At 41.6% G+C, this 26481-nt stretch overlaps 1 protein-coding gene across 2 annotated transcripts; it reads right to left on the bottom strand.

Moving 5' to 3' along the window:
• Positions 1-250: 250 nt before the first annotated feature.
• On the bottom strand, positions 251-19802 carry C7H10orf88 (chromosome 7 C10orf88 homolog). 2 transcript variants are annotated; one of them, XM_070470368.1, is made up of 6 exons: positions 19452-19793; positions 18408-18611; positions 17541-17613; positions 15486-15692; positions 5942-6396; positions 251-986 (listed from the first exon to the last, which is right to left on the bottom strand). In XM_070470368.1, the coding sequence occupies exons 1-6, from the start codon at positions 19613-19615 to the stop codon at positions 752-754; spliced, it is 1338 nt and encodes a 445-aa protein (XP_070326469.1). In that variant the 5' UTR covers positions 19616-19793; the 3' UTR covers positions 251-751. The 2 variants fall into 2 exon arrangements, with proteins under 2 accessions (XP_070326469.1, XP_070326470.1); XM_070470369.1 differs by lacking the exon at positions 251-986 and having other exon boundaries at positions 6179-6265; positions 19452-19802.
• Between the last annotated feature and the right edge of the window lie 6679 nt (positions 19803-26481).

Raw genomic sequence — 26481 nt, 5'->3', positions numbered from 1 at the left:
AAACAGAAAGGGCTCTGGAAAGAAGAACCTGTATCAGTTTGGAAAAGGAGAGAGTTCCTTCTACTTCCTGGGTTGACTGAGATAAAATAAGATGACTTCTCTCATTTTACACCAAACACTGATTCTGAAAGTAATAAGCCTAACAGAGAATAGGTCAGTTCTAATTATTACTTTTCTATCCACAGCTACAATGTGACAGAACACAAAATTAACAGCTCCAATGTAAAACCAGTTTTACACATGCCAAACATCACATTTAATTTTTTATTGGAAATAAACAATAAAAAAGGTAACATGGTGATTTGAAATTAAAGGTTGCAAGTCTCAAGTACCCAGTTTTATAAGAACAATTAATTAGAAAAAGAAAAAATATCACTTACATATTCTAAGCACTTTGTATACCCCTAAACGTAAGAGTACTCCAATCAAACACATATATAGTACAAACTAATGAAATGCTTCAGAAATCCTTAAAAAAATCTGAACATTTAAGCAACCCAGAAGTGTATGTTAATTTCTTACAAGAGTGAAAAATATGGGAAACAGGAATAATTTATGACCCTACCACATTAAATCTTAGTGTACAGTACCAGATTTATAGTAACAGTACAGTAAAATGAACACTGAGGTCACTTTATGCAAGTAAACAGCGGTCCTCAAATGACATTAAATAGTTGCTGTAACTCTTGGTGGTTTGGTTTTATAATAAATATGTAATAAATATCTGTAGTACTTTGTACATGTTGAGCCTTTATCTTTCTCCATTTGAAAGTCCTTCTCCAGAGTCATAATGTCTCAGAGGCAACCCAGAGGGTGGGGAGTTGGGACGCTGCAGCAAGTCCATTAACAAAGCAAGCTTATTATCTATGTGCTCCTGGAGTTTATATATTCGCTGATCAATGTAGTCTGTAAGTTTCTTTTCCATCAGTTCCATATTTTTAGAAAGAATCTTTTCCAAGTAGCAACAAATGGATTGCTCTTCCAGTCTAGAAGTAAATTTAAATAATAATGTAACAATTTTCCTTAATATTATAACAAAAACAACTAAACTGTAGTACAATAAAGTAGCCACAACTTTGTAATTTGTCTCCACAACTATATTCTGTCTCTTTGCAACATATTTCTAACACATATCCAACAGGCGACCACAACCCTGAATGCCCAAAGTCGCCTTATTTCTTTAATTCATTAAACATTTAAGCACAAAGTGAAGTGAGAGTATAAAAATGAAGATGATGGAAATTCTACCCTCAAAGAATAGACCATTAGATAGAAAGGGTCTTTTTTTATTTTGAGCTCCAAATCTAAAGTCATCTTGTGAATTTTTTTAAGGTCTTCCAAGTACTTCCCTAAGCAATGGTACAATTGAAATAGTTGTGGTGTTTGTTTGTTTTTTTTTTTTTAATCCACACCACCTTACTAAATTACTAGAAGCTTCTATGAACAACTGTGTACAGGCTTTTATGTGGACAGATGTTTTCTTTTCTCTGGGATGAATGCCCAGGAGCATGACTGCTGAGGCACACAGTACCTATATACGCTTAGTTATTAGAAACTGCTGGAGTATTTTTTAGAGTGGCTGTAGTACTTTACATCTCCATGAGTAATGTATGAGAGATCCTGTTTCTCCACACCCTTATCGGAATTTGGTATTGCCACCATTTTACACTTTTTATTTCCACCATTTGAATAACTGTGGAGTGGTATCATGTGGTTTTAATCCACTTTTCCTTAATAACCATGAGGTCAATAGCATATCTTTCCATGTGCTTATTTGCTTTTGTATATCCTCTCTGGTAAAATGTCTATGTCTTTTGCCCATGTGCTAGCTGGATTTTTTAATGTTGAGTTTTAAGAGCCCTTTCTATATTTTAGATGTTAAGTCATTTATTGGACTTGTGATTTGCACATTTTTTTCCCCAGTTTGGAATTTGTATTTTATTCCACTTCACAGAGTCTTTTTTTTTAATTCTTTTTTAAAAAAGAACTTTATTTATTTCTTTTCGGTTGTGCTGCATGGGCCCTTCTGTCTAGCTGTGCCGAGTGGGAGCTACTCTCCAGCTGTGGTGCTCTAGGGCACACGGGCCTCAGGAGGCGTGGCTCCCGAGCTCCAGGGCACAGACTGTCCAGCTGTGGTGCTCTAGGGCACACGGGCCTCAGGAGTCGTGGCTCCCGGGCACAGAGTGTCCAGCTGTGGTGCTCTAGGGCACACGGGCCTCAGGAGTCGTGGCTCCCGGGCACAGACTGTCCAGCTGTGGTGCTCTAGGGCACACGGGCCTCAGGAGTCGTGGCTCCCGGGCTCCAGGGCACAGACTGTCCAGCTGTGGTGCTCTAGGGCACACGGGCCTCAGGAGTCGTGGCTCCCGGGCACAGACTGTCCAGCTGTGGTGCTCTAGGGCACACGGGCCTCAGGAGTCGTGGCTCCCGGGCTCCAGGGCACAGACTGTCCAGCTGTGGTGCTCTAGGGCACACGGGCCTCAGGAGTCGTGGCTCCCGGGCACAGACTGTCCAGCTGTGGTGCTCTAGGGCACACGGGCCTCAGGAGGCGTGGCTCCCGGGCTCCAGGGCACAGACTGTCCAGCTGCGGTGCAGAGACAGGCTCAGCTGCCCCACAGCCCGTGGGATCTTATCAGATCAGGGGTCAAAGCCTGTCTCCTGTACTGGCAGGTGGATTTTTTACTACTGAGCCACTGGGAAGCCCCCAGAGTCTTTCACAGAACACAATTTTGCATTTTCATGTGGTCCAATATATTTTCAATTATCCCGCTTTTTGTGTCATATCTAAGAAATCTTGTCTAGGTTCCCAAAGACAGTCTCCTATGGATTATTAGAAAACTTCCATGGCTTCATGTTTTAAACTTACATCCCTGATCCATTTTGAGTGAAGTTTTATACAAGGTACAAGACCTGGGTCACAGTTCACTTCTTGCTCTTTGGCCACCCATCTGCTCCAGCACCCTGAGTTAGAAAGACTCTTCTTCCTTTATTGCACTGCGGTTGCGCCTCTGTCAAAACTCAGGGGAGCACACCTGTGTGGGTCCATCTCTGAACCCTCTACTGGCCTCCCCTGAGCCCTGGGCCGCCCCTCCGCCCTCACTGCCCTGTCCTGATACTCTCGCTGCAGAAGGCTCGACACTGGAAGAGGGACTCCTCCCACCTCATTCTTCTTTCTCAAGGTTGTCTTAGCTATTCCGCCTCTTGCTTTTCATATATTTTTAAAATAATCCTGTCTATGTCTACAAAATATTGTGGTGAAATTTTAGTATGTATTGCATTAAACCTTTATATCAACGGGGAGAACTGACAACTTTACTATGTTAAAAACCGAATTTGTAATTTAACAGTCTCTGAGAAAGAAATATCCAGGCCCAGCTGGTTGCACTGAGGACTCCTATCAATACCAAACATCTTAAGAAGAGATAATGCCAGTTGTACACAATCTCTTTTAAGATGTGGAACTCATTTTATGAGGCCAGTATTATCTTCATAGGAAAAACCAAAGATGGGACAAGAAAAATACAGACCAGTACCTCTAATAAATTAGATGCAAGAATACTCAAAAAAATATTAGCAAATCAGATCCAACACTGTATAAAAATTATAGCCCACACTAAGTGGGATTTACTCTAGGTATGCAAGGTGGGTTCAGGTTTTGAAATTAATGTAATTAATGATAAGATCAGACTACAGAAGAAAATTCATGATCATATAAATGGCCATAGGGAAAATATTTGACAGACACCTATGCATGATGAAAGAAATTCTCTGATAATTAGGAAGTAAGGAAGTCAAAGTATTAAAGTAATTTAATACTTTTAAAGTATTAGGTTGGTGCACAAGTAATTGCAGTTTTGCGTTGTTGAAACCTGCTGTTTGATAATGGAATATATTCTTAAATAAATGTGGTTATGTTATACATCATTTTATATGCATTCTTGCTCTATGATTTTTTTGCTAATGACTTATTACTTGTTGTGTATTTTATATTTATATTAGGTTAGGGAAATGATGTTAGACAAAAAGCAAATTCAAGCCATTTTCTTTACCATCTGAGCCACCAAAGAAGTCCTTTGAGTGATTTTTTTATCCAAGTTCAAAATGGGAAATAAAGCAGTAGAGACAACTCCCAACATCAACAACACAGTTGGTCCAGGAACTCCTAAGGAATATATGGTGCACTGGGGATTCAAGAAGTTTTTCAAAGGAAACAAGAGCCTTGAAGATGAAGAGCACAGTGGCTGGCCACGGAAGTTGACAATGACCAACTGAGAGCAATCATTGAAGCTGATCCTCATACAACTACACAAGAGAGCTGCCTAAAAACTCAACGTCAACCATTCTATGGTCATTTGAAGCAAACTGGAAAGGTGAGAAAGCTGGATAAGTGCTTGCCTTGTGAGCTGACCAAAAACAAAAAAAAATATCATTTTGAAGTATCACGTTCTCTTATTGTATGCAATGATAACACACCATTTCTCGACTGGATTGTGACGCGTGATGAAAAGTGGATTTTATAAGACAACCAGTGATGATCAGCTCAGTGGCTGGATTGAGAAGAAGCACCAGATCACTTCCCAATGCCAAACTTGCACCAAAAAAAGGTCATGGTCATTCTTTGGTGGTCTGCTGCCCATCTGATCCACTACAGCTTTCTGAATCCTAGCAAAACCATTGCATCTGAGAAGTATGCTCAGCAAATCAATGAGATGCTCTGAAAACTGCAATGCCTGCAGCCAGCATGGGTCGACGGAAAGGGCCCAATTCTCCTCAACAATACCTGACTGCACGTCACACAACCAATGCTTCAAAAGCTGAATGAACTGGGCTACAAAGTTTTGCCTCATCCGCCATATTCACTTGACGTCTTGCCAACCAACTACCACTTCAAGCATCTCAACGGCTTTTTGCAGGGAAAATGCTTCCACAACCAGCAAGAGGCAGAAAATGCTTTCCAAGAGTTGTTGGATCCAGAGGCACAGATTTTTACACTACAAGAATAAACAAACTTATTTCTCATTGGTAAAAATGTGTTGATTGTAAAGGTTCCTACTATGACTAATAAAGATGTGCTTGAGCTTAGTTATAATGACTTAAAATTCACGGTCCAAAAACCACAACTGAGTTTGCACCAACCTAATATTAAAGTAATTTAAAGTATTAAAGACTAATGTTATCTTTCCTTGTCCTTCTCAAGTAAGAACCACTTTTTTGTTTCAATAACTTATTAAACTCCTCAAACTGAATGCTATTGGAATATTAAAAAAATTTCAACCAACAGAACTACCTCATTTTATATGTAATAAAAGTATAAATCCAAAGATTGAAATTGTTAAGTCAAATAGTTAAGCCAGGACTATGATTAGAGTCCTGAATTCCAGTGCAATATTTGGACACACTCCATTTATATAAAGGATGGGGAACATACTAAAAATAAATAGCTACCACTTAATCAAAGCAGGAGTGGAAAAAATTGGAATTATGAAACCAGAGGATAAGCGCCTGTATACTATAAACAATTACGAGCTGAAAACTGTCTGCATGACTCCAAAATCGGCCCGGCTCACACAGATCTACAGGGAAAACCCGCTGCAGTGGCTCACTTCATACAGTCGGGCAAAGCGCACACATCACGGCCACTGCAGCTCCGCTCCTTTCACACAGGTAACTCCCCGCCCCGACCCTTGTCTGATGCTTGTGCTCCTGCCACCAAACGCCTGAGACGTGCTCGGCACCTCCAGTTTACACACTTCTCTCAAAGCAACGCGTTCTACTCCGGAGAATCTTTCTTTCCTCTACATGTGTCAGTGGTGAAATGTCAAAGCTCCTACGGTTCTCTCCGGAAACAATTTCAGGAAGAAGTTACTGAAACAAACCCCTTTCCTCCACCTGCCTCCTCACCCTCCCCCACACCCCACCCGACCACACGGGTCTAAACACTTACGTGACACCCCCAGTGCCTCCGCCGGGCTTCGGGATGCTGTCCTGCCACTTGATGCCGGGTCCCACCCGGAGATGGCTCACCTGACCACACAAATTCTGGAGAAAAGGCAGCAACTCCGAGTTAGGTATGTGTGAGCTGTCACTTGCTTTCTTTGATAAGAAAGAAGATACTGCATTCTTCAGGTCATTCTCAAGAAGAGAACAGCTTTGTGGCACAATTTTACACTCTTGGAGGCTGCTCAGACTTCCTCCACCAGCTGGCTGCAGACTTTTCTCAGTGTTAGCTTCCGAGTCTTCAGCCACGTTTCCAGATGTCAGCCCAGTTCTGAAAGGAAAAGGTGTGGAGGATGACTTGTCGAAGGCTCCCGGAGCAGACGAGGACTGCAGTCCCAGCGCGTGCCTGTGTCCCGCGTTTCCCAGGATCGACTGGAGCTGCTCTCCGAGGGCAACACAATTCTAAGGGAGGCAGGCAAGCAAACAGCAGGAACATTAATGACAATGACAGCGAACTCTGGAGGCAAGGTGCCTTCTTCCCTCCGAGCCTCGGAACATCCACATGGAGTAGACTACAGCCACGGCCCCAGTACTGAGTTGAGGAGAAAAGACTAAAGCTAACCCGGCCAAGGTAACACAGATGTCTGTGGCAGAACTAGGACTGGAGCCCCAGACACCCAACTCCAGTCAGGACTTCCAGTCATTCCAAATTCCAGTGTAGTTCTGCTAAGGAAAATCTGCAAATAAATACAAGCATACTTAGTAAAACTGCACAGGCATATTTTAGTGTTTCCACTACAAAGGCCTCCTTAATTTATGGTATTTTTGAATAAGTCACAGTAATTGATAAATTTTCCTAGAATTAAAAATGATCTGCCCACTGTCAGAAATGTAGGCCACCCTAAAGAAATACAATTTGTTTTTACTGGAAGATAGACTAGATAGTTACTTGCTTAAAGTTTGATGCTCTACTTATATGCTTAAAGTTTGAATATTTTTGTGATATTTTCAATGATTAAAATGAGCTAGCTACCTTTGGGCCTTGTCTGCCATAATAATTTATAGGGTAATGATTATGTTTTGTGGCCTCAACTCGACCAGCTAGGCTATATTCCTTCCTGAGAAGACTGGCTCACATCTGATAGGAGGTTAAACTGTCATCTATAGAGAGGCATGCTCTTGCTATGTTCTTCAATTTTTCCACAAGAGAAAAGCAAAACTACCTCCACCCTAGCTAACTGTTACATTATATGATGCCATCTTAAATTCTAAACCCAGATTTCTACTAGAGATACATAGGGAATATCATCTCCCAATGATATTATTGTTCAATACCTTGTAAGAGAGACTGAGAAAAGTATTATCCAAGATCAAGTGAAGGCAGTCCAGAATGATTCTTGGATTAAGTGAGCCCCAAACTTATTCATTCAACAAATATTTTCCAGAAATCTACTTTGTGTCAGGTCCTGTTTCAGGCTCCAGAAATAAGCCAGTGAACAAGAAACTGTGGACAGTACAATCTAGTGAGCAGGGAGAGATACACAACAAAGAAAGAAACCCTGTGGATGGAGACGGTGATAAATACTTTAGGGAAAATACCACAGGACATGTGAATCATGAGAGCCAGGGAAGCTGGTGAGTGGGAGCAACAGAGCCCCCACGCAACTGCTACTGAATTGCCCACTGGAGAAACTCCCTTTATAACGGAATCTTATCTTCTTCTATTGAATGCAAGTTTTAAGTAAATATTAAATTATTCCTAAAAAACGATGATTGTATACAATTATATTTTTAAAATTTAAAAATTAGACCACTCTCCTTTGGTGAAAAGAAGCTTTACTCAAGGCAAAACTTGAGTAAAGGTAAAAATCAATTATTTTTGGTGGTTACATAATTTTGATACTGCAAGAAAACTTTATGACAGAAAATTGAAAATTCAAAATTCTACAAAATCGCAATTACATAAACAGTGGAATCAATATCAAAATTGTACATGACAATTAATTTGCCATAAGTTTTAATTAGAAAAATCTAAATGCAATTAAGGCATTTGCTATATGAGTTTTTCTTTTCTGATATGTCATAATTATAAGAAATTTACTCTTTATAAAAATTAGTCATATTCTTCTAGAGAAAAGCTCTTAAGATGATTATTTTTTACTTTGTATGAAATGTTGAGAAATTTCACAGGTTAGTCAATATGACTGCAGTAAACGAACCAAGTTCAGATGCTGGTGGCTATTCTACTTCTTTAGTTTGCCTTTATTCAATCCTTCATTTTCTTGAGCTGTTATATGTTGCCTTGCAAGGGCATCAAACCTTTTTTAAAGGAGGCAGAAAAATATGTATAAAATGATTCTTTAGGGCACATTACATATGTTATTAATATGTGGGAAAAAAACAGAGCAGGCTAAAAAACATGAAAGCATTTATGTAGAATTGTGTTCATATACTTGTATATGTAATTTCATATGTATATATATACTCCAAGATGTCTGAAAAACTGTTTATCTCTGAACATCTTGTGGTATTTTTGAAGACTGTCCTTAATTTTTTTAATTATAAAGAATGTGTATAAGTATCACCTTGAAAAAGCAAGAAAAAAGATCTTTTTTAGTTTTTTAAGATGAAAAAGGTAAACAATAAAATCCTGAATAACTGAATATATTTTCTTTCAGAAAATATATTTTCTTACAGCTTTCACTCAGATAACATTAAATGACAACCATATACCAGGAATTTACAGACAGAATTCCTACTCAATTATTCTAAACTGCTGAAGCAAAAGCAACGTCAGCACATTTGAACTTCAAACACAAGAAAATAAGAGATCACTTTAATAAAACTTTCGGCAAGGCACAGATCAAACGGAGAGGCCAGTAAGCTGTTCCCATGTCCTCCCTTTCCCCTCCAGCACAGGTCCTGCCCCAACTCACACATAAAGGTTCTAAAGAGTGTGTGTCATTACACTCCATCCATCGGTTCTGATCATGAAGTATTCCTACTTTATATTCAACAGATAGTTACAGAGCTCACATGACCCTTTACAAAATCTTATCTCCTAACCTGGTAGCTCACCCAGAAAAGAATCTGCACACAATGTGGGAGACCTGGGTTCGATCCCTAGGTGGGGAAGATCCCCGGAGAAGGGATTGGCAACCCACTCCAGTTTTCTTGCCTGGAGAATTCCATGGACAGAGGAGCCTGGTGGGCTATAGTCCATGAGATCGCAAAGAGGTGGACGTGACTGAGCAACTAAACACTTTCAGCTTATCACTATTCAAACCAACTCCCTGAAGATCTCCAAGGAGTACCTGTTGATAATCTGAAGGGCATATATATTATGTACTTACCTGGAGCCATAAACAAGAGAGCCAGATCCTATTTGCACGAAGTTTATGTATTAGTGAGATAAACAGAACAACACATGAACAAAAACAAAAATAGTCAAGAAAGCTCTGATGAAAATATGATAGAGATTAGGATGAAGAGGCTAATTATTTTAAATAGGGTGGTTAGGGACGGTCTCACTCAAGAGGGAACATTTAAGATAAGGCTCAAAGAACAAGAAAAGAGCAGACTTGCTAACATCAAGAAGAGGGGATTCTGGCCAAAGAGAACAGTTAAGAGTGCAGAGGTCCTGAGGTGGGAGCCCAGGTGGATATTTGGGGAACACACACCTCAGAATGTCTAGAGACGAGCATCTGAGCAGATGTGACAGGAGATGGTGTTGAGGTGGGAACAACGGCCCAGATCTGAGATGACAGGGTGAGGAATCTGGATTGACTCTGGTGTGAGGGGAAGCAGTTCGGGACATTACACGGGGGAGGTCGAGTCTGACGGACCCTCTGAGATCATTCTGGCTGCTCTGTGGAGAGGGAGCACTGGACCAGGAGCACCCGTTAGGAACCGCCTGAGCTATGCGGGCGAGATCACTGTACCAGAGTACGAAGAGGACGGACTCTGTGCTTTTGGAAGCTCTCCTTTCCGAGGTTTCCAAGATCATCACCAGCTCTCCTGTTCTCCTATGTCTGCCCGTCCCTCCAATGATACTCCTGCTAAATTAATGATGGCAAATCTCACAGAAGTTATATGACTTTTTAGTTTGTATTTCTTGTTTTAAAGTTTCACATCTAAAATTCAATACTTCCAAATTAAACTTCTTTTTCACCAAGTCACTCCCTCCGTTGTGTTCCATGTGTATTATTAGTATCAGCATCTACAAAACTTGAGTTTCTCATTGGATTGTTTTTCTCCCACAAAACTCATACTAAGTTATGGTCAAATGCCACTAGTACCACTGTTGTAGCATCTCACAGCCCAGCACCAGGTTCCTCCTTCAAGTTTAGGTCCTCTTTAACCCTCATCTGAATGAGAAATAACACATGTTTTCCATCTTGCAGCCTCACTTCCTGCTGACCCATCTTTACAAGTAATCAGTTCGGTTCAGTTCAGTCGCTCAGTCATGTCTGACTCTCTGTGACCCCATGGACCACAGCACGCCAGGCCTCCCTGTCCATCACCAACTCCTGGAGTTTACCCAAACTCATGTCCATCAAGTCAGTGATGCCATCCAACCATCTCCTCCTCTGTTGTCCCTTTCTCCTCCTGCCTTCAATCTTTCAAATGAATCAGCTCTTTGCATCAGGTGGCCAAATATTGGAGTTACAGCTTTAAAATCAGTCCTTTCAACGGACACTCAGGACTGATCTCCTTTAGGATGGACTGGTTGGATCTCCTTGCAGTCCAAGGGATTCTCAAAAGTCTTCTCCAACACTACAGTTCAAAAGCATCAATTCTTCAGTGCTAAGCTTTCTTTATAATCCAACTCTTACAACCATACATGACTACTGGAAAAACCATAGCCTTAACTAGATGGACCTTTGTTGACAAAGTAATGTCTCTGCTTTCTAATATGCTGTCTAAGTTGGTCATAACTTAGGAGTAAAGTGTCTTTTAATTTCATGGCTGCAATTACCATCTGCAGTGAGTTTGGATCCCCCCCCAAAAAAGTCAGCCACTGTTTCCCCATCTATTTGCCATGAAGTGATGGGACCGGATGCCATGATCTTAGTTTTCTGAATGCTGGGCTTTATGCCAACTTTTTCACTCTCCTCTTTCACTTTCATCAAGAGGCTTCTTAGTTTCTCTTCACTTTCTGCCGTAAGGGTGGTGTCATCTGCATATCTGAGGTGATTGATATTTCTCCCATCAATCTTGATTCCAGCTTGTGCTTCTTCCAGCCCAGAGTTTCTCATGATGTACTCTGCCTATAAGTTAAATAAGCAGGGTGACAATATACAGCATTGATATACTCTTGTCCTATTTGGAACCAGTCTGCTGTTCCATGTCCAGTTCTAACTGTTGCTTCCTGGCCTACATACAGATTTCTCAAGAGGCAGATCAGGTGGTCTGGTATTCCCATCTCTTTCAGAATTTTCCACAGTTTATTGTGATCCTCACAGACAAAGGCTTTGTGGCACAGTTAATAAAGCAGAAATACATGTTTTTCTGGAACTCTCTTGCTTTTCCAATGATCCAGCGGATGTTGGCAATCTGATCTCTGGTTCCTCTGCCTTTTCTAAAACTAGCTTGAACATCTGGAAGTTCACGGTTCATGTATTGTTGAAGCCTGGCTTGGAGAATTTTGAGCATTACTTTACTAGCGTGTGAGATAAGTGCAACTGTGTGGTAATCTGAGCATTCTTTGGCATTGCCTTTCTTTGGAATTGGAATGAAAACTGACCTTTTCCAGTCCTGTGGCCACTGCTGAATTTTCCAAATTTTCTGGCATATTGAGTACAGCACTTTCACAGCATCTTTTAGGATTTGAAATAGCTCAGCTGGAATTCCATCACCTCCACCAACTTTGTTCATAGTGACACTTCCTAAGGCCCACCTGACTTCACATTCCAGGATGTCTGGCTCTAGGTGAGTAACCACACCATTGTGATTATCTGGGTCATGATGATCTTTTTTGTACGGTTCTTCTGTGTATTCTTGCTTCCTCTTCTTAATATCTTCTGCTTCTGTTAGGTTCATACCATTTCTGTCCTTTATTAAGCCCGACTTTGCATGAAATGTTCCCTTGGTATCACTAATTTTCTTGAAGAGATCTCTAGTCTTTCCCATTCTGTTGTTTTCCTCTATTTCTTTGCACTGATCACTGAGGAAGGCTTTCTTACCTCTCCTTGCTATTCATTGGAACTCTGCATTCAAATGGGAAAATCTTTCCTTTTCTCCTTTGCTTTTCGTTTCTCTTTCTTTCCACAGCTATTTGTAAGGCCTCCTCAGACAGCCATTTTGGTTTTTGCATTTCTTTTTCTTAGGGATGGTCTTGATCCCTGTCTCCTGTACAATGTCACGAACTTCCGTCCATAGTACATCAGGCACTCTATCAGATCTAGTCCCTTAAATCTATTTCCCACTTCCACTGTATAATCTTAAGGGATCTGATTTAGGTCATACCTGAATGGTCTAGTGGTTTTCCCTATTTCCTTCACTTTAAGTCTCAATTTGGCAATAAGGAGTTTATCTGAGCCACAGTCAACTCCTGGTCTTGTTTTTGCTGACTGTATAGAGCCTCTCCATCTTTGACTGCAAAGAATATAATCAATCTGATTTCAGTGTTGACCATCTGGTGATGTCCATGTGTACAGCCTTCCCTGGTGTTGTTGGAAGAGGGTGTTTGCTATGACCAGTGCGTTCTCTTGGCAAAACCTGATTAGCCTTTGCCCTGTTTCATCCTGTACTCCAAGGCCAAATGTGCCTGTTACTCCAGGTGTTTCTTGAGTTCCTACCTTTCATTCCAGTCCCCTATAATGAAAAGGACATCTTTTTTGGGTGACAGTTCCAAAAGGTCTTGTAGGTCTTCATAGAACTGTTCAACTTCGGCTTCTTCAGTGTTACTTCAGGGCACAGACTTGGATTTCCATGATATTTAATGGTTTGCCTTGGAAATGAACAGAGATTATTCTGTTGTTTTGGAGACTGCATACAAGTACTGCATTTTGGAATCTCTTGTTGACTCTGATTGCTACTCCATTCCTTATAAGGGATTCTTGCCCACAGTAGTAGATCTAATGGTCATCTGAGTTAAGTTCACCTGTTCGAGTCCATTTTAGTTTGCTGATTACTAAAATGTCGACATTCACTCTTGCCATCTCCTATTTGACCACTTCCAGTTTGCCTTGATTCATGGACCTAACATTCCAGGTTCCTATGCAATATTGCTCTTTACAGCATCAGACCTTGCTTCTATCACCAGTCACATCCACAAGTGGGTGTAGTTTTTGCTTTGGCTCCATCTCTTCATTCTGTCTGGAGTTATTTCTCCACTGATATCCAGTAGTATATTGGGCACCTACCTACCTGGAGAGTTCATCTTTCAGTGTCCTATCTTTTTTGCCTTTCTACACTGTTGATGGGGTTCTCAAGGCAAGAATACTGAAGTGGTTTGCCATTATCTTCTCCAGTGGACCACATTTTGTCACATAAAGCTAAAAGATACCCACAAACTTTATAACAGCATTCAAAATCCTGTATGATCCAGCCCCAGTCCACCTGAAGTTTCTCCTATCACATCTTCACTCCACAGAAATGAACTTCTATTCCGTTCCTAGCTACATCCTACTCCTTCCAACACTGAAGATTTAATCTGAACTATTCTCTACCTCTTAAGTTCAGTTCAGTTCAGTCACTCAGTCATGTCCGACTCTTTGCAACCCCATGAACCACAGCACACCAGGCCTCCCTGTCCATCACAAACTCCCGGAGTCCACCTAAACCCATGTCCATCGAATTGGTGATGTCATCCAACCATCTCATCCTGTCATTCCCTTCTCCTGCCCTCAATCTTTCCCAGCATCAGGGTCTTTTCCAATGAGTCAGCTCTTTGCATCAGGTGGCCAAAGTATTGGAGTTTCAGCTTCAACATCAGACCTTCCAATGAACACCCAGGACTGATCTCCTTTAGGATGGAGTGGTTGGATCTCCTTGTAGTCCAAGGGACTCTCAAGAGCCTTCTCCAACACCACAGTTCAAAAGCATCAATTCTTCTGCACTCAGCTTTCTTTACAGTCCAACGCTCACATCCATACATGACCACTGGAAAAACTATAGCCATGACTAGACGGACCTTTGCTGGCAAGTAATGTCTCTGCTTTTTAATATGCTGTCTAGGCTGGTCATGACTTTCCTTCCAAGGAGTAAGCGTCTTTAACTTCATGGCTTCAATCACCATCCACAGTGACTTTGGAGCCCAGAAAAATGAAGTCTGACACTGTTTCTGCTGTTTCCCATCTATTTCCCATGAAGTGATGGGACCGGATGCCATGATCTTAGTTTTCTGAATGCTGAGCTTTATGCCAACTTTTTCATCTTTCACTTTCATCAAGAGACTCTTTAGTTCCTCTTCACTTTCTGCCATAAGGGTGGTGTCATCTGCATATCTGAGGTTATTGATATTTCTCCTGGCAATCTGGATTCCAGCTTGTGCTTCTTCCAGCCCAGCGTTTCTCATGATGTACTCTGCATATAAGTTAAATAAGCAGGGTGACAATATACAGCCTTGACGTACTCCTTTTCCTATTTGGAACCAGTCTGTTGTTCCATGTCCAGTTCTAACTGTTGCTTCCTGACCTTCATATAGGTTTCTCAAGAGGCAGGTCAGGTGGTCTGGTATTCCCATCTCTTTCAGAATTTTCCACAGTTTATTGTGATCCACACAGTCAAAGGCTTTGGCATAGTCAATAAAGCAGAAATAGATGTTTTTCTGGAACTCTCTTGCTTTTTCAATGATCAGTGGATGTTGGCAATTTGATCTCTGGTTCCTCTGCCTTTTCTAAAACTAGCTTGAACATTTGGAAGTTCACAGTTCACGTATTGCTGAAGTCTGGCTTGGAGAATTTTAAGCATTACTTTACTAGTGTGTGAGATGAGTGCAATTGTGTGGTAGTTTGAGCATTCTTTGGCATTGCCTTTCTTTGGAACTGGAATGAAAACTGACCTTTTCCAGTCCTGTGGCCACTGCTGAGTTTTCCAAATTTGCTGGCATATTGAGTGGAGCACTTTCACAGCATCATTTCTTAAGTTGTGTCCCTCCAAACTCACTTGCTTAATCCCACCTTTTCTCTTTAAAGGCCCAGATAAAATGCCACTTCCTTTAATAAGCCTTTCCTAGTCTTTCTCAACACTCCCCACTTACATGCCCTGAGTTCCCTATTAAGTTTATAGAAATCCTTAAAGACAGGCTGTAGGCTCATTCACCTTAGAACTTTCTAAAGTAATCAAAACAGTGCATTATTCATGAAAAAGGGGCTAAGTAAATGCTTACTGAATGAATGAGCTAGAGAATTCACAGACAATTGTGAAGGCTGTAAAAACCATTTTTTTTAACAAGATGCAATTTTTACATAAGTAAGCAAAGACAACAGGGAAATCAGTAATAATAAAAGCTAAAAGGAAAAAATTTATGTTACCACATGTTGTAATAAAGTGCTATCATTTAAAGAATTGTAATAGTTTCTGGAAAGAAATCCATTCGTACTCACCTGCTGCTGGAATCTCACCACATTCATCAACTGCTGAGCTCCAGGTGATAACTTTGACCCCATGGACTCCATGATGGTTTGGACCCTCTCCAGGTCTATCCTTGATCCTAGAGCAGGAGAGCCTGCTGAAGAATGTGCCGAGACTGGCCTCATGTGCACCACAACTTTACTGATGAACACACAGTTCTTTTCACCAAAGGAGAGCAGCTATTATAACAGAGAAGACCAGGAAAATTAATAGTAATAAAAACAACCATTATTTAAGGTCATTTCTTGTCAATATTGAAGTAAGACTGAAGCATTCAAAAGTCTAAAAATTAACCTCAAGTATATTTTAAAGTTTCTCTAGTCACTGAAGAAAGCTAAAAAGAACTACATCAACTTTAAAAAGTCTTTTTACAACTAAAAGAATTAAGTGTAAATAATGTTTTACTTAGTAGTTTAAGGAATTAAAGATAAACTATTCAAATCTGAGTACTTAACATACTGAAACTTGCCATAATATTACTTGATATTAAATAAGACTCACTAGAAGTCCATGCAAAGTGTTGGCTGATAGTTAATACAGTTCAGTATTTTACAATTTAGAATAAATTCTGAAGGAATTCTAAGAGAATGTCCAGATGAGTTAAAGCTCAGTAGTTTGCACATAGAAAAGATGAGTTAGAGCTCAATAGTTTGCACATATAAAAGATGAGTTAATATGACTTTCTAATTTGTCAAGAGAGTAATAAAGGTCAATCTTTGAGCCTAATTCTTCTGACTTCTCTCCCAGGAGCTTTTCCAATGCTTTATGCTGCCTCATTTTATTCATGCTTCTAAATCAAGATGTTTCCTGTGTGCTGTAGGACTGCAAAGTAGCAAAGTGGAAAGCACTCCCTGGTACTTCTTAAGCACAGTTACAAACCCCATTCATCTCCAGAGACAACAAACCCATACATCACACAAAGACACAGGTGAATAGAGGTCCATGATCTAAAAACAGTGTGGCACCAAAGATGTGACTGTTATCAGCAAGTGAGTAAATACCTCATGAAATGTATACACCCACATTTCAACTTCCATATTACTCCTGCTCTGCTTTTTAATCCCCAAACCTTTCTCAGGAGTGAATGTGGTGCCTATTTTCCACACTGAATCAACTTATTATCTGTCTTGCCCACTATAATATTAGCAGTGTGATGGCTTCATTCTAATTTATTTCATAACTGCTAATTCCTAAATGTCAAGTACCATAGCTGTTATTAATAGGCATTCCAATATGTGTGGATGAATGAATCACCTTATTTAAACAACTTTAGAAGCTATTAGTATATACACCTAAACAACGTCTTTGCTCTTCTGTAATAATCAGCACAGAATTTTAGAGTTAAAAATAATCAATTCAATAATTTATTTTCTTCACTTCTCTAATATTACCCATAAAGTAGGTCCAAACAAAATGAAGAAACTGGCTCAAGGTTACTCTGCTAGTCAGCAAAAGAGCCTACTTAACAGCCAGGGCTTATGGTTTCCAGCTCTATACCCTTTCCCTACACCCAATGACATCAGTAAACTTCACCTTAACAATATTGTTCATGCTGAAGACATCAGTCCAATTTTCTTTAACTTTGTGTTACCCTTGTCTGAAAGCTCTCTAATTATATTTTATCTTTCTAAATATTTAGGGGCCCAAACTGCATGTGTTTTTTTTGACACCTAAGTTTCATAAAAAGATAACAAATCTTTTAAACTTACATATTCAAGTAAATAAACTATAACTTAGTTAAAATTTTTTTTTTAATCACAGTTTTTGGAGGCTTAAAAGTAAAATACTACTCTATTATCAACAGTATATGTCATGACATTGCAATGTAATAAATGTTCAAATTTTAAAAGAAAAATGCATATTTTTAGAAAAGAATTTTTTTTTTTTACAGTTTACTAAGTATTTCTGAACTAGAACTAGAGACCAAGTTGGACTAATTATTTTACCAAATCAACAGAAAGTAAGTGTATATATAATAGAAAAACAACTATAGTTTTCAAATTAGTTAAAATTTAGAAATGACTTACCTTTATTTTACAAGCATGTGTGGGAGACTCCAATTTTAGATATTTTTTGTACAAAGTAATCTTTTCATGTTCACTAAAAATTAAAAAAAATTACAAAAAGTTTCATACATTATCATTTATAATAGTTACATTTGAAAATAAAGGTTTCCAGGACAATATTTAAATCCTGAAATTCAGTATTCCTGGTGGGACATAAACAGTTGGAATTTCCTGTGGAGTTGCACTGGATATAAAAACACTATCTGCCACTTGCTAGCTACATGAGAAAATTAAATTATACCAACTGTATAATTATGTAGCACAGAGCACACCATAAAGTTAAAGAATATATCCATTATATACAACATGGACAGTTCACATTTTGATTCATATTAAGGAACGATTAAGACAGAATCTTCATAAGAAATTGGGGGGAGGGAGGTATAATAAATGGGTTAAGTATGCTGGTATGGCAGTCTTAAGTTCATGTACTATTTGTAAAGGGTTTCCTACAGAAAAATGTTCAAAGTTCCAGACTGATAAGACAAAATTAATTTTTGGGAAACAGAGCCTTGTAAGTTAAAGAAAACAAATGTGAAACACTTAGCAGAGTTTCATTCTAATAAAACTCTTCCACTAACTAGCTATGATATTTTACCAACTTCTCTCTCTTCCATTTGCTCTCCATTTCCACATTTATAAAAACAATTAGGCTGCTCTAGATTGTCTTTAAGATCCCTAAAGGCCTAAACTTCTACCTCTGCTGGTATCTTTTTATCTTCTCTCTTCTAGTGTTTAGCACCAATGTCAGAGAATCAACAAATACTGCAAAAGCTCAAAAAAATGAAACACTTCAGAAGAATACTTGCACATGCAGAAGTCACACACCTGTTATCCAGACCATTACAAACATTCTTGCCCCTACTGGTTCCACAGTACTCCTCTCCTAAGTATACTTCCATATTTCTTGCTGAGCTTAAAATGCCAATAGAAACGATTTCTTCACCTCCATGAGGGTCACATCTCAGGTGAAGGAAGCAGGGGTTTTCATCTTGGCTGTTCAGGTTCCTTTGCAAAATCACCAGGTCCTGGCTGAAAAGAAAATGAAGAATATACCTATAGTTCTCTGAACATTGTCATTAACCAGTTAATGGGCCACAGGGTTGACATATTATCCAGTTCACTTACGTCTGCATTTGGAGTCCAAGTGCACTCCAAAACACTGACCAAATAAATGTTCAATACAGAAATCATGAGGAAATGATGCTTTAGACGCGAGGGTCTCCAGTATTTTCCTTTGACTTATATCAACATTGTATGCGACTTCCTGTAATTGCCTGCCCAGTTAATGAAATATATTTACTGGGCGGCTAGCATGAAATTTAAAATAAGGGGGGGGGGGGGTGGCGGTGGTGGTGGCTAGAAGTGTGTGTGTGTGTGTGTGTGTGTGTGTGTGTGTGTGTGACTGGGGGTGCAGAATGGAATAAAGGACCAAAGTGTGCCACTTTTAAAATCAAGTTTATGAAGATTTTCGACATTTGGATTTTTTTAAATGCCTATTTTGGTAGACAGGAGGTTTTTGTTTCAGAATAAGAGGCCGGTTCTGATCCCCACAAGGGGCCTCAGGAGCCAACAAGATGGACTCAAGGAGGGTGTGTGTGAAACGCTGTCTCCCGCTCACCTGCCCCCCCCCCCCCGGTCCCCAACATTCACACCTGAGTCCCCTCAGCTTTCCCGCGGACGACCCTCTGTCCTCCCGACACCCCGGCCCGGCCGTCTCGCCTTCGCCTCCCGCACAGCCCCGTCACCCGCTCGGCTCCCGCATTTCGGGCGCAGACCTTCTCCCCTCAGGGTCCCCGCCTCCCCTCGCGGCTCCCCTAGGAGCGCGGCTGTGTCCCCGAGCACAACCCAGTCCCCGCCGGCCCAGCGCACCGTGCGGCGGGCGGCGCCAGCAGCTCCTCCCAGTCGGCGTCTCCGGCGCCGAGACCAGCCCGGGTGAGACGGAGACTCTGGGCCAAGGCTCCGCACGCGGCATCCCAGGAAGAGGCCAGGGTCGGGCGCCGGGTCAATGGCGCGTGTACAGTCTCGGTCTCCATTCGGCCACCTACGGACCAGGTCGGCTCCGGAACCTCTCTTTATAGCTCTTTAATTTTCGCCAGACCAAGGACGGTTAAAGGCAACTTCCGGCTCGGCCGGCAGCAAACCTGAGAGCCGTGGTTTCCAGGCGGCTTCGGGAAGACACCAGCTTCCGTAAACACGCATGCGCGTGCCGGCCAGTTTAGTTGGCGGGGTTCCCAAGGCACTGGGGAAAGAGCTGGAGGGCGGCGCATGCGCACTGGCAGCCTAGTGCAACCCTGGGATTTGCGCAGGCGCGGTGCAGAGCGCGCGGGAACGCAGCGGTTATTCAACGTTACCCCTAGAGCTGAAGCAGGTGGTGACGCTCCCCTTTTGCTGGGCTGACCGTGTTTGGTTGGCCCAATGAGGAGAGTCCATCTTGAGTTCGGTGTGGTGTTCGTTGCTCTCGAGATCTGAAGGACCTCTTCTCGACCCTGTGTGTCTCTGGAGTGGACGCCGATAGTTTTTGCTGATGGCGGTTGTGTTGCGGGGGGCCGGGAACTGCGCGGGCGGGCCGTGGAGTCTCCTTCTCACTCCTCACCCAGCTCCCACACGCACTCTCCTCCGAGGGTATCAGGTGGGTGCCCGCAGTGCGGCTTTCGCCGAGGAGGTTTGGACGGCGTACCCCGCAGCTGTGGGGCCGGGGCGAATTTCTAGAGAAGGTTTGGGGCCCTGGGACGTCATCCTTTCAGCTGATCCGGACCCCTCTCGTGTCCCCTGGGGCCCAGGATCGGGCCCCACCGGGTCGGATGGAAAGTGGAGAAAGACAAGGGCCCGAAAGGGGCTTGCCCCACTGGTCTGCACTCCAGGCCCGGGAGGAGAGATTAGGAAGGCGGCCTTGGGTCTCTTGTGGAGCTGTAGAATCTGAGCTGGACCTGAAGGGCCTTTAAACTTTGGTGCTGAAAAATGGTATTGGATGGAACTTTTCAGATGCCCGGGGGATAGTTAAACCTATGATGCCTTTCTGCCCCTTTCTGTCAGCCCTACCTTGTGAAAAAAGTGGACCGTAGAGGTGACTCAGTGGTAAAGAATCCACCTGCCAAGCAAGAGACTCGGGTTCATTGCTCGGTTGGGAAGATCCCCTGGAGAAGGAAATGGCAACCATTTCTATATTCTTGCCTGGAGGATCCCATGGACAGAGGATCCTGGCAGGCTATAGTCCATGTGGTCACATAGACTCCGATGGGACTTAGGGTCTAAATAGCAGTAGCAGCATGGTCTTAGAATAAACTCCACAAATCTAATTGTAAAAAATATATCGCAAGGGTGTTGAAGCAAAACACTGAAAACAATGACATTGACACAAGAAGCATGTAACAGAGTTTGGAAGAAGATAATCCTGAAAAATCTAGTATTTCCTACCTCTTTAGTTGTTAGATAATTTATGGAGCCTTAGAGAATAATATTGTGGCATTTCACCAGTTACAGGTGAGCTCTTTTTTGCCACCCCTGCCACAGTTCATTTGTGTGAAGAAATCTAACCTGGAAATGCCGGGAACAAATATCTTTATGGTTTTTATTTCTTTCGCCGAGGAGATTTTTTATTTTTTTTAGCATGTCAGTTGAAGTATATTTTTTTTTATTTCTTCACTTGCTTTAGAAAGTCACATTTACATTATTCTGATGTATTTTTCAGTAAATATGCAATTATGAAAAATATTTCTTTGACTTGTATCCTTTTCTTGTGATGTACCTTTTATTTTTTTATTTTAAAAGTTTTTATATTATTCACCTTGAGACTTGGGACAGAAGTTAAAGGAGATGTAACAATCTGATGAGAGGATGCATCTGATGTTCCATCAGAGATTGACAAGCTTTCTGTAAAGAGCCACATAATAAATTTTTCTGAACTGTGATATAGGAGAAGAGTCTTGAGAGTCCCTTGAACTGCAAGGAGATCCAACCAGTCCATTCTAAAGGAAATCAGTCCTGCATATTCACTGGAAGGACTGATGCTGAAGCTGAAACTCCAGTACTTTGGCAACCTAATGTGAAGAACTGACTCATTGGAAAAGACCCTGATGCTGGGAAAGATTGAAGGCAGGAGGAGAAAGGGACAACAGAGGATGAGATGGTTGGATGGCATCACCGACTCTATGGACATGAGTTTGAGTATGTTTCAGGAGTTGGTGATGGACAGGGAGGCCTGGTGTGCTGTAGTCCATGGGGTCGCAAAGAGTCAGACACAATTGAGCAACTGAACTGAACCAAACTAAATAAATTTTTAAACTTGTAGGCCATTTTCTGTTGACACTACTCGAGGCTGCTGTTTTACATTGACAGCAAAAGTAGACAAGTTCTCGACAAATGAGTGCCACTGTGTTTCAGAATCTTTATGGAAACACATTTTGAATTTTGTGCAGTTTTCCTGGGGTAAATGGGTATGTCTTCATTTATTTCTGTGTCTGAATTTAGAGGCTCAGGTGGGGTAAATTGTTACTCGATTGATAAAATTGATGTTTGAGTCATTGTCCGTGACACATGCTAGCACCTGATGGGTTCTAGACTCTTTCGGATACTTGGGGGATCCAGAGTTTGTTCCTCAGAAAATTCGCACCTTGAAAAAAACACTTTCAATGTACAGAGTCATCAAGTAACCACAGGATTAGAAGGAAACCAAGAGATGAAGCGATCAGCTCTGTAAGGAAAGTCAACATAGCCTGTGTCCTTAATCATGACTTAGCTCATTCAAGACTGTTCACCTCAGAATCATTGCTGCTTCAACAGGAAGGAGTAGGAAAAAAATACTTGGAAAAATAAAGCATTTTTGAGTGAGAAGAAAGGAAACCCACAGTTAATTTAATTCAAAGTATTGGGTTCAGTGAGGGTGAGCATAATAGTTTCCTTTACTTAAATGTTTGTTTAAAGTTAAAGCAGGAGCTGAAAAACCTTCAGTTCAGTTCTGTTCAGTCACTCAGTCTTGTCCGACTCTTTGCAACCCCATGAATTGCAGCACGCCAGGCTGTCCCTGTCCACTACCAACTCCCAGAGCTTACTCAAACTCATGTCCATCAAGTCAGTGATGCCATCCAGCCATCTCATCCTCTGTCGTCCCCTTCTCCTCCTGCCCCCAATCCCTCCCAGCATCAGGGACTTTTCTAATGAGTCAACTCTTCCCATGAGGTGGCCAAAGTATTGGCCTTCCTTCAAATGAACAACAAGGACTGATCTCCTTTAGGATGGACTGGTTGGATCTCCTTGCAGTCCAAGGGACTCTTAAGGTAAATGAAATTCACATTTTCAGAGAGGTACAAGCAAAGGTCACGGAGGCAGAGGAAAAGGAGCAACTACCATGGGAGGCGGGGCGGATGGGAATCAGTGAAGATTTTACAGAGGAAATGGTGTTTTTGTGAAGCTTTGCAGAATTAATATTTCAGCAGATAGAGGAGGAGAGACTAGCGAGCCATCTAGCCAAGGCTCAGGCATGAAGATACATTGGGTGTGGGGAAATACAGCAGGAAATGAGGCTGGAAAGATAAGTAGAGATGTGGACAGGCCCCATTTAGGGGCTTGACACACAGGAAGTGCCTGAGGTGCAGAATTTGAGATGTTCACTCAGGGTCGGACAAGTGAAGGGTTGACACTGTGGCTTTCATCGTTAAGTAGAGGGTGGATTTCAAAATCTCCCATATTCTGGTAAGATGGAGTAGATGTACCTTTCCTTCAGTCAGTTCAGTCAGTCATGTCCGACTCTGCAACCCCATGGACTGCATGCAGCACACCAGGCCTCCCTGTCCATCACCAACTCCCAAAGTTTGCTCAAATTCATGTCCATCAAGTTGGTGATGCCATCCAACCATCTCATCCTCTGTCGTCCCCTTCTCCTGCCTTCAATCTTTCCCAGCATCAGGGTCTTTTCCAGTGAGTCAGCTCTTTGCATCAGGTGACCAAAGTTTTGGAATTTCAGCTTCAACATCCATCCTGCCAATGAATTTTCAGGACTGATTTCCTTTAGGATGGACTGGTTGGATCTCCTTGCTGTCCAAGGGACTCTCAAGAGTATTCTCCAACAGCTCAGTTCAAAAGCATCAATTCTTTGGTGCTCAGCTTTCTTTATAGTCCAACTCTCACATCCACAGATGACTACTGGAAAAACCATAGCATCGACTAGATGGACATTTGTTGGCAAAGTAATGTCTGCTTTTTAATATGCTGTCTAGGTACCTTATGTTTTGTATTAACTGTGCGACTAAACCCTGAACGTGTAAAGCAAGACTCTGAAAGACGGAGAGAAGAAAACAGACTAGCTAGTAACCTTTGAGATTCAAGGAAACGTGGTGGTATGTCCCCTGGATTTTGTTTTTTCCTCACATTTCCAGACTTGGAGCTGAAGAAGCTGGCAACCTGCAAACACCATTGGGGGGCAGACAAAAAAGCCCAACAAAAGCCTATGTTTCTATCCAAAGGAGTAGGAAACAAGCAGCCTAAAAAGACAGTATTCCAGCCAAATACCACAGAAAAAACTATGGCCCTATTCCTCCCCATCTCCTCACAACTCCCCTCCCCCAGCAGAGACTGCGTGGAGAAACTGGACTTCCATTCCACCAGGCTGTAAAGAGACTTCCCAAGCCCCTGTCTCCATGTTAGTGCCAGAGAAGGCTGAGTAGAGCTGAGACTTTCATCCCTAGGTAGTAACACCTCTTCCTATTCTCTGTGGTATCAGTGGAGACCTTGGAACTCTGGACTCCCACTCTCACCTGGTGGATATGAAACACTACTCCACCTAACTGCTCGGGTGGTGTCAGAGGAAGCCTAGAGGAAACTGAGGATCTTTACTATCTCCCAGCAGTAACAAAGACACCTCCACAATGGTGTCATTGGAGACCAAAAACATGAGGGATTTTTTTTGTGTGTTCACCATAAAAACCTAATTGATCTCCTAGAGGTAAAACTCATGAAAGAGTGCCCGCCTTCACTAAAACCAAAGCTGAGACCCCAGGGGATTTTTTTTTTTTCTTAAGCTAGTCCTTATTGACTCTCCAGCAATTCCTCAATTACTATTTAAGTGTTACTACCCGTTGCTGGTTCCAGCAGTGGCTTCTGCTCCTGGTATGCTGAATGCTATGATTCTCTGTATGCACCAGCCTCTCAGCTTTTTTTGGGAGTGAAGTGAGTGAATGTCGCTCAGTTGTGTCTGACTCTTTGTGACCCCATGGACTGAATTCTCCAGGCCAGAATACTGGAGTGGGTAGCCTTTCCCTTCTCCAGGGGATCTTCCCAACCCAGGGATCAAACCCAGGTCTCCTGCATTGCAGGTGGATTCTTTACCAGCTGAGCCAAAGGGAAGCCCATGGGGGGGAGGGGTGGCCATTTTCCCTGTGACTTCAATTCTCTTGTTGACTTAAGGCTTGTTGGTTTTCAATTGGTTCTGATTGTTTTCTTGTTTTGAGGATGACAGTTCCCAAACTCTTTACATTTTGAGTGGAAATTGGAAGGTTCATTATAGTTTATATTTTCTTTCTGCTCCTCAGGCTGAATAATTTCACTTGACCTATCTTCAAGTCTTCTAGTTCTTTCTTCTGCCTGCTCAAATCATTTGTTGAACCCCTCCAATGAATTTTCTTTTTTCCCCCTATTCTCATACTTTACTTTAGTTCTTTAGAAGTGGTTTATTTTAGACATGTTTAAAATAGCTGATTTAAAGTCTTTGTCAAGCAGAGCCAACACCTGGGCTTCTTCAGGGAAAGTTTTTATTGATTTCTTGCCTCCTTCTCATTTTATGGGCCATACTTTCCTGTTTATTTGCATGTCTTACCTTTTATTGAAAATTGCACATTTAAAATAATATAGAGTTCCCTGATGGCCTAGTGGTTAGGATTCCAGGCTTTTACCACATGGCCTGGGTTCAGTCCCTGGTTAGGGAACTGAGATTCCACAAGCCACATGCTGTGTCCCCCCTTCTCCCCCAAAAGCGAGATAAAATACTGTAATACAACATGGCAACTCGGGATCAGGTTCTCCCCATTCTCCAAGTTTTGTTATTGTTGCCGCTTATTATGCTTGTTTGCTTAGTGATTTTTCTAAACTAATTCTGTGTAAAGTCTGAATTCTTTGTTGTGTGTGGACACTGAAGTCTCTATTGATTAGCTTAATAGCTGACAGACAACAATCATTGGCCCCAAATATTATCCACTGCTCAGAGAGCCAGGAAGTGAGAACTTTTTGCCAGAAGTTCTGTGAGAAGACTTCTTGCACTTCTTTCACTCAACTTGGACTCCAAGTTGAGTCAGTTACAGATAGCTTTGTAAGTGAGGTCTTTGAGAAAACCAGCAGATGAGTCAGGTGATGACCTCTTGGGAATGAGGCTTTGAAAGAGCTCTAGTTCTATCCTCCTCCATCTGGTTGGCGGCGTTGGATCTGGGCTATTGAAAATAAGGCTTCTAGACTTTTGGATAGCAGCCATCCTGACTGGCGTGTAATGGTACCTCGTTGTGGTTTTGATTTGCATTTCTCTGATAATGAGTGATGTTGAGCATCTTTTCATGTGTTTGTTAGCCATCTGTATGTCTTCTTTGGAGAAATGTCTGTTTAGTTCTTTGGCCCATTTTTTTATTGGGTCATTTATTTTTCTGGAATTGAGCTGCAGGATTTGCTTGTATATTTTTGAGATTAATCCTTTGTTGCTTCACTTGCTATTATTTTCTCCCATTCTGAGGGCTGTCTTTTCACCTTGCTTATAGTTTCCTTTGTTATGCAAAAGCTTTTAAGTTTGATTAGGTCACATTTGTTTATTTTTGCTTTTGTTTCCAATATTCTGGGAGGTAGGTCATAGAGGATCCTGCTGTGATTTGTCTACAAGCAATAAATTCTGGAGAGGGGGTGGAGAAAAGGGAACCCTCTTAAACTG

This window comes from Odocoileus virginianus, chromosome 7, assembly GCF_023699985.2.
Source record: "Odocoileus virginianus isolate 20LAN1187 ecotype Illinois chromosome 7, Ovbor_1.2, whole genome shotgun sequence".
Lineage (NCBI taxonomy): Eukaryota > Metazoa > Chordata > Mammalia > Artiodactyla > Cervidae > Odocoileus > Odocoileus virginianus.
Note: the sequence above shows the minus strand (reverse complement) of the source record. Positions and strands in the feature narration are given on the sequence as shown.

What these genes read in the sequence shown, in the direction of transcription:
- C7H10orf88 (XM_070470368.1), bottom strand. Translation starts at nt 19,615, where the DNA reads ATGGAGACCGAGACTGTACACGCGCCATTGACCCGGCGCCCGACCCTG. An exon ending in TGTAATGGTCTGGATAACAG is followed by an intron (nt 17,614 to 18,407) that starts GTGTGTGACTTC and finishes TTTAATTTTTAG; the next exon opens with TGAACATGAAAAGATTACTT. An exon ending in GGAGGCACTGGGGGTGTCAC is followed by an intron (nt 987 to 5,941) that starts GTAAGTGTTTAG and finishes ATTTACTTCTAG; the next exon opens with ACTGGAAGAGCAATCCATTT.